Source organism: Taurulus bubalis (assembly GCF_910589615.1).
Source record: "Taurulus bubalis genome assembly, chromosome: 1".
Classification (NCBI taxonomy): Eukaryota; Metazoa; Chordata; class Actinopteri; order Perciformes; family Cottidae; genus Taurulus; species Taurulus bubalis.
The window spans coordinates 18,075,097-18,087,596 of record NC_136589.1 but is presented as its reverse complement, the minus strand read 5'-3'; the positions used below and the strand labels follow the sequence as shown (position 1 = coordinate 18,087,596).

General features: G+C 40.4%; 1 protein-coding gene across 2 annotated transcripts in view; it reads left to right on the top strand.

The window, feature by feature from the left end:
- The window catches only part of mark3a (MAP/microtubule affinity-regulating kinase 3a), a 38,330-nt gene that overhangs the window by 4,913 nt on the left and 20,917 nt on the right, over positions 1 to 12,500 (top strand). Inside the window, exons 3-7 of one of the 2 annotated variants that reach the window (XM_079220430.1) lie at positions 874 to 927; positions 4,949 to 4,997; positions 6,100 to 6,165; positions 10,357 to 10,427; positions 11,326 to 11,382. In XM_079220430.1, the coding sequence (XP_079076556.1) occupies positions 874 to 927; positions 4,949 to 4,997; positions 6,100 to 6,165; positions 10,357 to 10,427; positions 11,326 to 11,382 (297 nt within the window). Of the gene's footprint in view, positions 1 to 873; positions 928 to 4,948; positions 4,998 to 6,099; positions 6,166 to 10,356; positions 10,428 to 11,325; positions 11,383 to 12,500 lie in introns of those variants that run through there. The other variant, XM_079220429.1, reaches the window with a different exon arrangement.

The window sequence follows — 12,500 nt, the reverse complement described above, 5'->3', positions numbered from 1 at the left end:
CATCAGAGAGCTGATTGGCTCTTAGATCTGACCGCAAACACCACGTGTTGTAGAAAATCCTTATTTTATTTGTAGTTGTAATACTTAACGCTGGATTGTTGACTTCGTCTCATGTTTGATCTAAAAACACATCTTGTGTGGTTGATAATACAAAATCATATTTATACAACACATAGAAAAAATGACTTCCTGTTAGTTCCGATCGTTTTGATGTGATTTTCTGAGCTGAAAACTGTCCAACTTGATCGCAGTTTTTTGATAACGCCCCCTGCTGCGGCTGCCTGCTCTCGTCTGGATTCCAGGCGAGAAGCAGCTCTAACAAACGAGCCTATTTAGGCCCCTGATTGGATAAATTGTATGTCACTCATTTATATCTTTAATCAGTGATTGGCTGAACTGCTTATTAGACCCGCCTTTCTTGGGCCAAATGGATCTGGCCCCAGCTCGTGCACTAGCAGCAGAGACGTGCACGGGAGCAGATGAGGTGCACTAGCGGAGAGGACAAGCAGGAAGACAAGCAGGAAAAGCATATGTTGCGCAGATATCCTATTTTACAAATATTACTGAGTATATTTCATAGATCAAAAACACAACTATTGACAATTTGTATAATTCATTATAATTTTAATATATATATATATATATATATATATATATATATATATATATATATATATATATATATATATATATATTTATTTATTTTATGGCTCAAGGTGGGTGTTCTATTGGCCGGCCGTCACTGAAGTGGAAACTGTCTCAGATACATTCAGGCTCTTGCTTCTTGATTAATTCCCCTCCTCTTCTCTTACGTCCCATTTAGCTCAGCTTTGTGTATTTTTATTAATATTTCCCCTTCCTCTCTCTCCACAGGTGGCAATTAAGATCATAGACAAGACGCAGCTGAACCCCAACAGCCTTCAGAAGGTAATTACCCCACGCTGCTCATTTACTAATTAATGAAGCACAACAGATTGAGTATTTGTGTGTGTATGTATGTATGTATATATATATATATATATATATATATATATATATATATATATATATATATATATATATATATATATATATATATATATATATATATATATATATATATATATAGCGTTTCTGAGATTGGAGTGAGACACGAGAAAAGCTGAGGTTGTGATCTTCTCAAAAATAGACGATCTTTGACGAGTCGAGTCTTGGCCAATCAGCGTCTTCATGTTCCTCAAACTTGTTTTTAATGGAAGCTAGTCAGCTTGCTATCACGTTAGCTAACGTGTTTGGGTTGTGTATTGTCGTTAAAGTTACTTTATGTTCCGTTACAGTTCAGTCTTGCTTGTAAAAAAACGTAGCGTGATGAAACATGCCGTAACCCCCCCGGTCAATATATTTTTTTTGATTAAAAAAAATATATTATCCGATTAATCGAAAAAATAATCAACCGACTAATCGATTATTAAAATAATCGTTAGTTGCAACCCTATTGTGTGTGTATATATGTGTGTGTGTGTGTATGTATGTATGTATGTATGTGAGACAGTATTCTCTGTAATGTTGGAGCTCATTTTAATGGCCGATGCTGCTGGAGTTAAATATAAATCTTTATTTGGTGATTTTTATATTTTTGCTTCAATCGGAATCTGCAAATAGATAACTAAAGTTATTAAATAAGGTTAGTGGAGTTAAAAGTACAACATATAAAGTAGCATTAAAGGGTTTGGTGAAGTTGTACTTGAGTAGATGTACTCAAGTACATCTCTTTGCTCTCTTTAGTTTCTGTTCAGGAAAAAGAAGTAAATACTTTTTTTTTTTTTACTTTTTTTTTTTACATATTTGCCTCCAAGAGAAACTGAAACTGTTCACTGTTGTCGTTTTTCTTCATGCTGGTTGGTTGTGGTGTAAGTGGGAGGGACTGGTTGGTTTCCTGGTTAAATAAACAAAATGTTCAGAGGTGTGAAAACTTTCTCTTTTAGTGCGTGTGTGTGCGTTGATCATTTTGGCTCGGTCTCTCGTCCGGAAAGTGGTTTCGTTGAAGTCAGAGCGATATCGACTCTGTAGCTCCTGAGGGTTGTTAGCTCATCAGTGGTGGTGGTGATGATGATGATGATGTGTTGATGTTCAGCCACGTCTCTTCTCCCCTCGTCAGCGTGGTTTTCCATCAGTTTTTCCAAAGCTGTACATTGATTGCGGCCCTTCGTGCCTCGCGGCCCTCAGGGGCCTCTAGGCGACTGGGCTGTGACCCAACGACACAACCGCACATTGAGTCACGGCGGTGCGGTACACCAGCGACCGACTCTTTGTCTGCGGCCTCGTTGTGTTTTAGCTTCCTGCTTTAATTCCAGGAAGTTGTTCCTCTGCTGGACTCAAACCTTCATGTTTATTTAAGGAACTGGAACACTTGAAGAAAAAAAAACAACTCTCCATATACTTTATTTATTTTATGATTGACACTTTAAATGTTCCTATTTCTGTCCCGTTTCTATTTATAGGCTCATGGTTTCTTTCTTTCTGATGTGGAGGTTTGACGCTCATTTTAATCACGCACTCGCTTTCCTGCACGAGAGTTAGACGATGAAATCATCAAAGCCACTCTGAAGCCAACAACCCATTAGCTTAGCATAAAGCTACTGGTCCTGGACAAGAAATAGTGCGACATATAAATTCCCATTAAACAATTTGTTTTACCGTCTATTACCAAGAATATAACATGTTAATTAATGGATCTTTATCAGCATTTACTCCATTGGTATTTTAAGAGTTTAAAAAATACATATATATATATATATATATTTTTTTTTTTCAGTCTGTGATCATTACTAGAACCGCAACACATAATAATACATTTTATTTTTATATATATATATATATATATATATATATATATATATATATATATATATATCTCAAATTATATTCTGATTAATAAAACCGGAGAAAGTTTGGTCGTCGTCCTGATAATCGACTTTAATATTTAATTGATCATCATAGTTGTTGCTGATTAATTCTGTTGTTCGACAATCTTTTTAAAATGTTTACGCTAAAACCACATTTAACTAATTCATTCATTAATTTTCCTTTTTTAACTAAAGGTTTTGTAGAATTTATTTTTTGGGAGTTGTTCCGTAAAGTATTTTATAATCAAACTAGTTGAATGAATAATTCACAAACTAGTATTAATAATTCAACCAAATAAATGTTCAGTCTGAACCCACAACTTGGGCTCACAACAATTTCCGTTGGCCAGTTGTTGTTTTAACCCTGCCAAGGTGACAAAAGGAGAAACTAATAGAAAATATTGATTAATGTTGCTTTTCTTTTTGTCTGGAGCTTAAAATATAGTTATCAGCAAAGATATTGAGACGTATTCCTCTTTACTTTGGAAGTACTCTTCCTCTTCTTTCTCCTCTTCTTCTTTCTCCTCCTCTTCCTTTTCTTCATTTACTTCCTCCTCTTCCACCTCCACTTTCTCTTCTTCCTTCTCTTTCTCTTCCGCCTCCTCATCTTTCTCTTTCTTCTTTCTTTCTCTTCCTCCTCTTCTGCCTTCTCCTTCCCTTCTCCTCCTCCCCATCTTCCTTCTCCTCTTTCTCTTCTGCCTCCTCTTTCTCTTTCTTCTTTCTTTCTCTTCCTCTTTTGTCTTATTCTTTCTCCTCCTCCCCATCTTCCTTCTCCTCTTACTCTTCTGCCTCCTCCTCTTTCTCCTCTTATCCTCGTCCTCATCTTCCTTCTCCTCCTCTTTCTCACGTATGTACGATGGAGTTTAAGTTTCTTTCTTTCAGAAGATTACTTATGTGCAAACAATATAATCATCATAAGCAATAATATCTAGAACTTAAGATGTTCTTTTTGCCATTTTATGATTTTAACTGATTGTTTTACTAAAGTTGGTCACAGAAATAATCAACGCACAATAAATAATGAATTAAAACATTTAAAAGAACCGTTGTGCAGCAGGAGCATAAACGTGCAGATAACTGTGAAGGTATAAAAAAAATCGTCATGCTGCTGACGAAACGCAATCCGGTTTTAATAATTCATCTTCTGAGCTAGAAGAAAATGTTGAGCATCAAAATAAAAATTCATTTGGAGTTCTGGACCTGCTACGTTTTGTTGGAAGTTTTTTTTTTTTTAGGTTTCTGGCTGAAAAACATCTCGACAGGAAAAATAAAACATTGATGACTTTATATTTTCATGAGAGGACGAGAGCCAAGTGTCGCTAACGGTGATCAATAATACAGAGCACTCAGTGAGGAGGAGGAGGAGGATAGCTCAGTTCTTCTTCAAGAGAAGGAGGAGCAGCGTGTGTCGGCCAGCAGTCTCCTTATTAGAGCTGAGGGTGGAGATGTGCCGGTGCATGTCGAGCTGCGTTAACGCTCTGTATTATTGATCACCTCTTCCTCCTCCTCCACCTCTTCTTCCTCCACCTCCTTTTCTTCACCTCCTCAACCGCTTCCTCTTCTCCTCCATCTCTTCCTCCGGCACCTTCTCTTCACCTCTTCCTACTCCTCCTCCCCTTCCTCGCCTCCTCCTCCTCAACCTCTTCTTCTACCATGTAGTCACCATTTAACTAACTTAGCTGCTCGTTCGGGCTCTATTCAGTAAAAATTAGTTTAGGGACGGTAGACTCTTGTGATGATGTCATCTTGTAAATTGTAGTTTTTTTTTGTTGAGAAACTTGACTAAAAAGTAGTTTTGAAGGAGATGTTTGAGAGGAAATTAAGATCTGTTGACTTCCATTTAGAAAACGGTAATACAAATGATTTTACAGCCGTTTTATTTTTGACATTGTTATGTATTAATTTGGATATGGAGAATCTTGGCATGCTAAATATTTGTAAAGGTCTTAAGCCTTTAGATGAACAGACGGTTCATGTGTTTAATAAAAAGTACTAACCTTTGTGTGAATATAACAATAACATCTTGACACATTAACTAAACATTTCTCTTCTCTTCATTTCAGCTTTTCAGAGAAGTTAGAATAATGAAGATTCTGAATCATCCTAATATAGGTGAGTGAGATTTAAGATGTGGCGTGATTGAATATGAATGCTGGTGAGAGTCTGGTCACTCGACATGCGAAAGCCTCTCTGACCTTTGACCTTTCTGCTGCTGGACAGTCACATAACCCTGAATCTCATCAGCTGGTTTCAACTCGCTGGTTCAGGCTTTTAGGTCCTGTTTTATTTATTTAGTTTTTGTTCACACAAGAAGGAGGAGCCTCTATCTGATATTATGAATGGTAAATATTGCGTTCAGCTGGAGATGTTTCACACGTCTCTCTTTGTTTCTGGTTTCAACTTCACTGTAAAACAGAAACTTTTAACAAAGAAGATAAATAACGACACACACACACACACACAAGTGTTTTGGTGAGAAGGAGACAGACTCCCCGCTAATTACTTTTAACTTCCTCTCTGAGGTTTCCTCTGCAGACATGTGAGTCTAATCACGATGGAGATCTTTCGCTCTCTCTCTCGCTCTCTCTTCCTCTCCATCTCTCTCATTGTCTCTCCATCCCACCTTGTCTATATTTAGCCGCTCATTCTTTTTATATCTGAGTCGAACTCACTGCAGTAAATATCCAGTGCTGCTAAGATCGGCTCGATGCAGTGCTGAGGTGAACACTCACACTCTGTGCAACGCAACTTTACTCTGGATGTTTTTATTGCTGCTTATGTTTTGTTATATTTATTGTTTTATTTATTTAATCTGGAGCTTCACAGTGAAAACTCTTCCACATGAAAGTACTCGTATAACCTTAGTAACAATGAACACCGTAAACACCTTGGAATTTTTATTTATTTATGATGTATTTATGTCTGAATCTCCTCCATCTTTTAGCATAATTCAATGTATAATGTATTCTCTCTCTTCTTCCTCCTCCCCTTATTCTTCCTGCTCCTCTTCCCCTTATTCTTTTTCTTTCTCTTCTTCTCCTTATTCTCTCCTCATTCTTCTTCCTTTCCTTTCTTTCTTCCTTCCTCCTCCCCATCCTCCTTCTTCCCTCCTCCATCTATCTCCCTCCTTCTCCTTCCTCTCTCTCCCTCCTCATTATTTTTCTTCTTCTTCTTCTTTCATCCTCTCCCTCTTTCTCCCTCTCTCCTTCTGTAGTCAAGCTCTTCGAGGTGATAGAGACGGAGAGGACGCTCTACCTGGTGATGGAGTACGCCAGCGGTGGTGAGACTGAGATCAAACTGTTTCCTTCTCACCTGAACAGCAACGTGTTCAATGACTCAGTTCAGAGGAAAAGCTCCTTCTAGATATTAAGCCTCAAACAGAAATCAGCATGATAGGAGTCCTCGTGTCTGCAGACGCTGTGCCTCACAACTATGAGTAATTAACACCAACATGTGATAAATGCGTTTGTTTAATAATTAACATGCTGGGAGCTGCGTTTAGTCTGCAGCGGCACCTCCACCTGACGACATGCATTTGAGGGAGATTCTTTATGGATATTATTTATCCAGAACGGGAAGCGTGACGTCGCCATCTGCACCACAAAATGCAGAGTCGTGCTTTATTTTTCTGTGTTTCCTCATTCTTGTCTGGAAGTTTCACTGCAGACAGTCGTGTGCTTCGAGTCATCACGAGTACTGAGCATCACGAGTACTGAACTAGTACTGAGCATCACGAGTACTGAACTAGTACTGAGCATCACGAGTACTGAACTAGTACTGAGCATCACGAGTACTGAACTAGTACTGAGCATCACGAGTACTGAACACCACTAGTACTGAACACCACTAGTACTGAACATGAGCAACTGTGGCTAAGTGGTTAGCATGCCTGTCTTTCAAAGGGCTGGTGGTTCGTGCCCTGGCTCTGCTAGTCCATGTCATGTTCTTAAGCAAGACACTTCACCCCTAATTGCTCCCCGTTGCTGTGTCTACGGTGTATAGAGCAAAAATGTAAGTCGCTTTGGATAAAAGCGTCAGCTAAATGTAATGTAAAGTACGGAACATCACTAGTACTGAACTAGTACTGCACATCACTAGTACTGAACTAGTACTGAAGGACACTAATATTGAACATCACTAGTACTGAACTAATACTGAACATCACTAGTACTGAAGGACACTAGTGCTGAACACCACTAGTGCTGAACACCACTAGTACTGAACACCACTAGTACTGAAGGACACTAATATTGAACATCACTAGTACTGAACATCAATAGTACTGAACTAGTACCGAACACCGCTAGTACTGAACATCGCTAGTACTGAAGGACACTAGTACTGAACTAATACTGAACATCACTAGTACTGAACTAGTACTGAACTAGTACTGAACACCGCTAGTACTGAAGGACACTAGTACTGAAGGACACTAGTACTGAACATCACTCGTACTGAACACCACTAGTACTGAACTAGTAATGAACATCACTAGTCCTGAACATCACTAGTACTGAACACCACTAGTACTGAACACCACTAGTACTGTACTAGTACTGAACACCACTAGTACTGAACACCACTAGTACTGAACTAGTACTGAACACCACTAGTACTGAACTAGTACTGAACACCACTAGTACTGAACACCACTAGTACTGAACATCAATAGTACTGAAGGACACTAGTACTGAAGGACACTAGTACTGAACACCACTAGTACTGAACACCACTAGTACTGTACTAGTACTGAACACCACTAGTACTGTACTAGTACTGAACACCACTAGTACTGTACTAGTACTGAACACCACTAGTACTGTACTAGTACTGAACACCACTAGTACTGAACTAGTACTGAACACCACTAGTACTGAACACCACTAGTACTGAACTAGTACTGAACATCACTAGTACTGAACACCACTAGTACTGAACATCAATAGTACTGAACTAGTACTGAACATCACTAGTACTGAAGGACACTAATATTGAACATCACTAGTACTCAACACCACTAGTACTGAACTAGTACTGAACGCCACTTGTACTGAACTAGTACTGAACACCACTAGTACTGAACACCACTAGTACTGAACATCAATAGTACTGAACTAGTACTGAACATCACTAGTACTGAACACCACTAGTACTGTACTAGTACTGAACACCACTAGTACTGAACACCACTAGTACTGAACATCAATAGTACTGAACTAGTACTGAACATCACTAGTACTGAACACCACTAGTACTGTACTAGTACTGAACACCACTAGTACTGAACATCAATAGTACTGAACTAGTACTGAACATCACTAGTACTGAACATCAATTGTACTGTACTAGTACTGAACACCACTAGTACTGAACACCACTAGTACTGAACACCACTAGTACTGAACATCAATAGTACTGAACTAGTACTGAACATCACTAGTACTGAAGGACACTAATATTGAACATCACTAGTACTGAACACCACTAGTACTGAACACCACTAGTACTCAACACCACTAGTACTGAACTAGTACTGAACACCACTAGTACTAAACACCACTAGTACTGAACATCACGGCAGTCTGTGTCTAGTGACCGCTGAGGGAAACACAACATCTCCTGATGTCGCTTCAAAAGAAAAGCCTTAGAATATCAAAATAACTTATTTTGAAGAATGTTGAAGTTCCGCACTGATAGTGGAGTTTTGTTGGCAGTTATTCTTTGATGTTTTTATTGGACAGTTTTTTTTATTGGACATTAAACGTGTCAATCCATGGTTTTACAACAAAGAGTTTCTGCAAGCTGCTTAAGCTAAGTTGGCATCACAGGGACTTTGTGTTGCAGCAAGTGAAGAAGAAGAAAAAAGGATGAAGGAGGGATGCTCATGAAGGAGGGATGCTCGTGGAGGATGAATGCTCATGAAATGAACAATGTGAGAAACATTTCCAGTAAAGTGTCCTCGTTGTGAGAACAGGAGCCGGCGTCTCATTGTCGTGTTTTTGGAGCTTTTGCAGGAAGAAATCTTAAATTTTCCTCGTCTTCACGCCGGATGTCCTCTCGTGGGCTTCTTGTGGATCCTCGTTGGATGCAGCGTCACATAGGGCTCAAAGGCCACTTCTGCCATTGATTTGCTCCTCGGGGAAGTCGTGCTCGCCGAGAAGCAAATCACATCACCGCTGATGGGGCGGGCATTCAATCCTGAATTAAACTAATCTAATATTTCTCTCGGTTCGGCTTTGATTCTCACGGCGACCTTCCGAGCGTGTGGATCTCAGGAACTCGTGGGGTTTGTTTTGCAAAGAAAAATAAAAAACAAACTCGCCGGATGTCGGAAAGTTCTTGCCGACCTGTAAGCTGCAAGCGAGTTTAAAGCAGATGTTCTTTCTTCCTCAATAGAGGCTGTTTATGAAGCTCTGTATTGAGCCGTGATGAGAGAAAAGGTCATGAGCTGAATCCAGAAGACCTCGTCCAGCTCCAGACTAAAACATTGTCGCCATGAAAGCCCTAATAAAAATAAAAAAGACCAAAGAAAGTTCTGTTCCAATTAAGTCCGCACACAGACAATAATAAAATTGGCGCTCAGACATTAGCAAGCAAATGTTAGCGCTCAGATATTAGCACGCTGATGTTAGCGTTCCGCTCAAAGAGCTAAGAGCAGACGTTTGACTGAAATGTTGACATGACCGGCGACATCTCCTGAGGTTCATGTTGCTGGTGGTGTGCTGGATTGGATCAGAGGCTGATTGCATTCTAATAAGGGCAACTCAGTTGGGCAATGTGCTCAAGAAGTTACTTCCACATCATTGACATATTCAGGGATCTCACGCAGCCAGAAAATGTTTCAAATATTTTATTTTTATCTTCCCGTTTTGCATGCGTGCATGATCCGGATCTGTGGTTCTGGCCTCCGTGACCTTTTGGCGCCGACATGCAAAGCAATCACCGCCACATTCTGTCTGCAGTGCTTTGGGCCGGAGAGCATCCGTGGATCTTTTGAAGTACAGAAACCAGCACTGACCGCCTCTGCAGGTCTGTGCCGAGAGAGCGGGAGGGTGTCAAGGATTCAGGAAACACTGTGTGAAAATGGAGTAGAGGAGATGGGAGCTAGTTATTTGGTTTAGTTCATGTTTTCGCTCGTCCACGCCAGCCACTCAAGTTCAATTAGTGCCGCGAGCAAGCAGAGTCACGTTTCTGTCTGGAGGGGTCTGCAACCCTCCCCGGCTCCAGCGGCAGCTCGGTGCCTCCGGTAGAGGCTCGCCATGGAGGAAGCGGCTCGTCCTCAACGTGGCCAACAGAACGCCCTCGCAGCGAGCTCACTGCTGCTCCACAAGAGTTCATGTGAAGTTATTCTCGTCTGCGTGGCCTCACAAGCTGTGACTCACTTTTTGTTTCCATCTTGTTTTGTTCTTCCCCTTTTAGTTTCTGACTTCTCTGATTTCTCTCTCTCTCTCTCTTTCTCTCTTTTCTGCAGGAGAGGTGTTTGACTACCTGGTTGCACACGGACGAATGAAGGAAAAAGAGGCCAGGGCTAAATTTAGACAGGTACCAGAGCTTTTTCCCCCTGCAGTGTTCTGCTCTCACACCTCTGCTCCCTCAGACTGTCGACCGCCTCCGGAACTAAAGTTATTTTGTGTTTTTAAAAAAAAAAGAAGGTTTGAAGACCTTCTTCTCTTCAAGGGAGACTTAATTTGTACGTTTTGTGAATCAGTTCCTCATCGTGTGTTACCTTTTTAAATCCTTGGAGGAAACTTAGTTTTTCTCTCGTGCCTCCACTTTGAACCCTGAATCCCCAACAAATTCTTGATTAATTGAAGCAAGTGGATGCAAAACTACATCAAAACATCTGATTACAAAGCTTCACCTAACTCTTGCGGTATAAATAATGTCTCTTTTCTCCAGCCGTGCGCTCACGACTTTCTATTCTTCATTCACTATTCACTATCTATTTGTAAGATTTGAATTGGCGACCCGTGTTTTAATCTCTAGTTTCAAGTCTTCTTCAATACAGCATGATGTTTATTTAGTTAATTATGGTAATTTAGAGTCAAACAGACCATAAAGCTTTTGGACGGGGCTACAAGGTGATTGACAGGTCAACATCAACAGTAACCCTCTGAGTGTCACTTATGGTTTCCAACAAAACAAAATGGCGACGGCCAAAAAACGCCAAAACTCAAGGCTTGAAAGCCGAAGTCCACAAATGATTAAATTTGGAAATGGAAGAAATCAAACTAATCCCCAAACAGCCTGTTTTTAAACCCTTTTTAATATTGATAAAGCCTCGGAGGTAGATGTGCTGCGAAGGAACCCGTTCTACCACCGTCCCGCTATCGACCACATCTCCTCCTCTTCCTCCTCCTCCTCTTCCTCCCTCTACCACATCCTACATCGCAGCCTGAGAACCGAACAGAACAGACATTAAATTATCTCTCCCCTACAGATTGTATCGGCGGTGCAGTACTGCCACCAGAAGCACATCGTCCACAGAGACCTCAAGGTGAGTTGGTTTGCTCCGACAGAAGCTTCAAATGACCAGAATGCAATGCGGCAATTTCTTAAAAACAACATCCCTGTGTTCTCTTAGTTAGAGTGAAACATGTCTCCAATGATGTCTGTATTGAAATATGTTTTGCAAGAACTTTGTTTTTATAGTTTATTATTATTATTGTAACAAAAACATGAACTGAAACAGGATTTTGTATCAAAAATGAGCTATTTAGATTTTTTTTTTTATCATAGACTGAACAGTGATCTGAGAATTGTTTTTAACATTTGTGTCTTCCCATTCTAGGTTCCATGCTTTTGTTATTATTTTTATTTAAGCTCTGATTGTCACAGTTTAATCCAATCCTTGAGTATTTTGGGTGCTTTCTGTTGGATATTTTCTGCACTAAAAATAATTCCCTTTCTGAGCTGCACAAGGCTTCATAGTTCAGCTAAAATCTTCACGTGTTTGTCAGTGATCTCGTGAAGCATCTAAAGGAGACGCTCTGGACAAAGCGTCCAGAGCGTCTCCTCCGCTCGAGGCTCACAAGCTCTGACTCTCAGCGGATGTAAAGGTCACCAAGCTGACGTCTTACCTCCGTGTTCCTGCTATCGAACTCCGCTGTGCCCTTTTTCCTGTTTTGCCCTTTTCGTCTTCCCCCTCAAACGCATCATTGTCCCTTTTAATGTAGCCATCACCCCCCCCTCCCCCCCAGAGGAGGATGAGAAGGATGCATGTGTGTTTAAATGAGGGCAGGTGTCACAGGTGTGATGAACAAGGTCACCAGCTGACATCCGTATTTATTCCTCCGGTCGGCCACGCTGCAGTGAGAGTTGTTTACCCCTCAGTGGAAGAGTCTTCTTCCTCTTCTTCTGCTCTCTTTCTCCAGCGTCCTAATTAGTCTCTGGCCTGCAGCTACGTGTGAGCAGATGGTTTTGAGTTCAAGTCCTCGTCTACGTTTTGGACTCTTTCATTCTCAAAGGAGACGCAGCTGCTTTTTTTACGAGATCATTCTGAGCTAATTAAGAGCATAAAGGATCAATTCATCAGATAATTGTTTAAAGTCAAAAGCCCCAAAAAATATTTGATTCCAGCTTTTTTAATGTGAAGATTTGCTGCTTTTCTCTTTT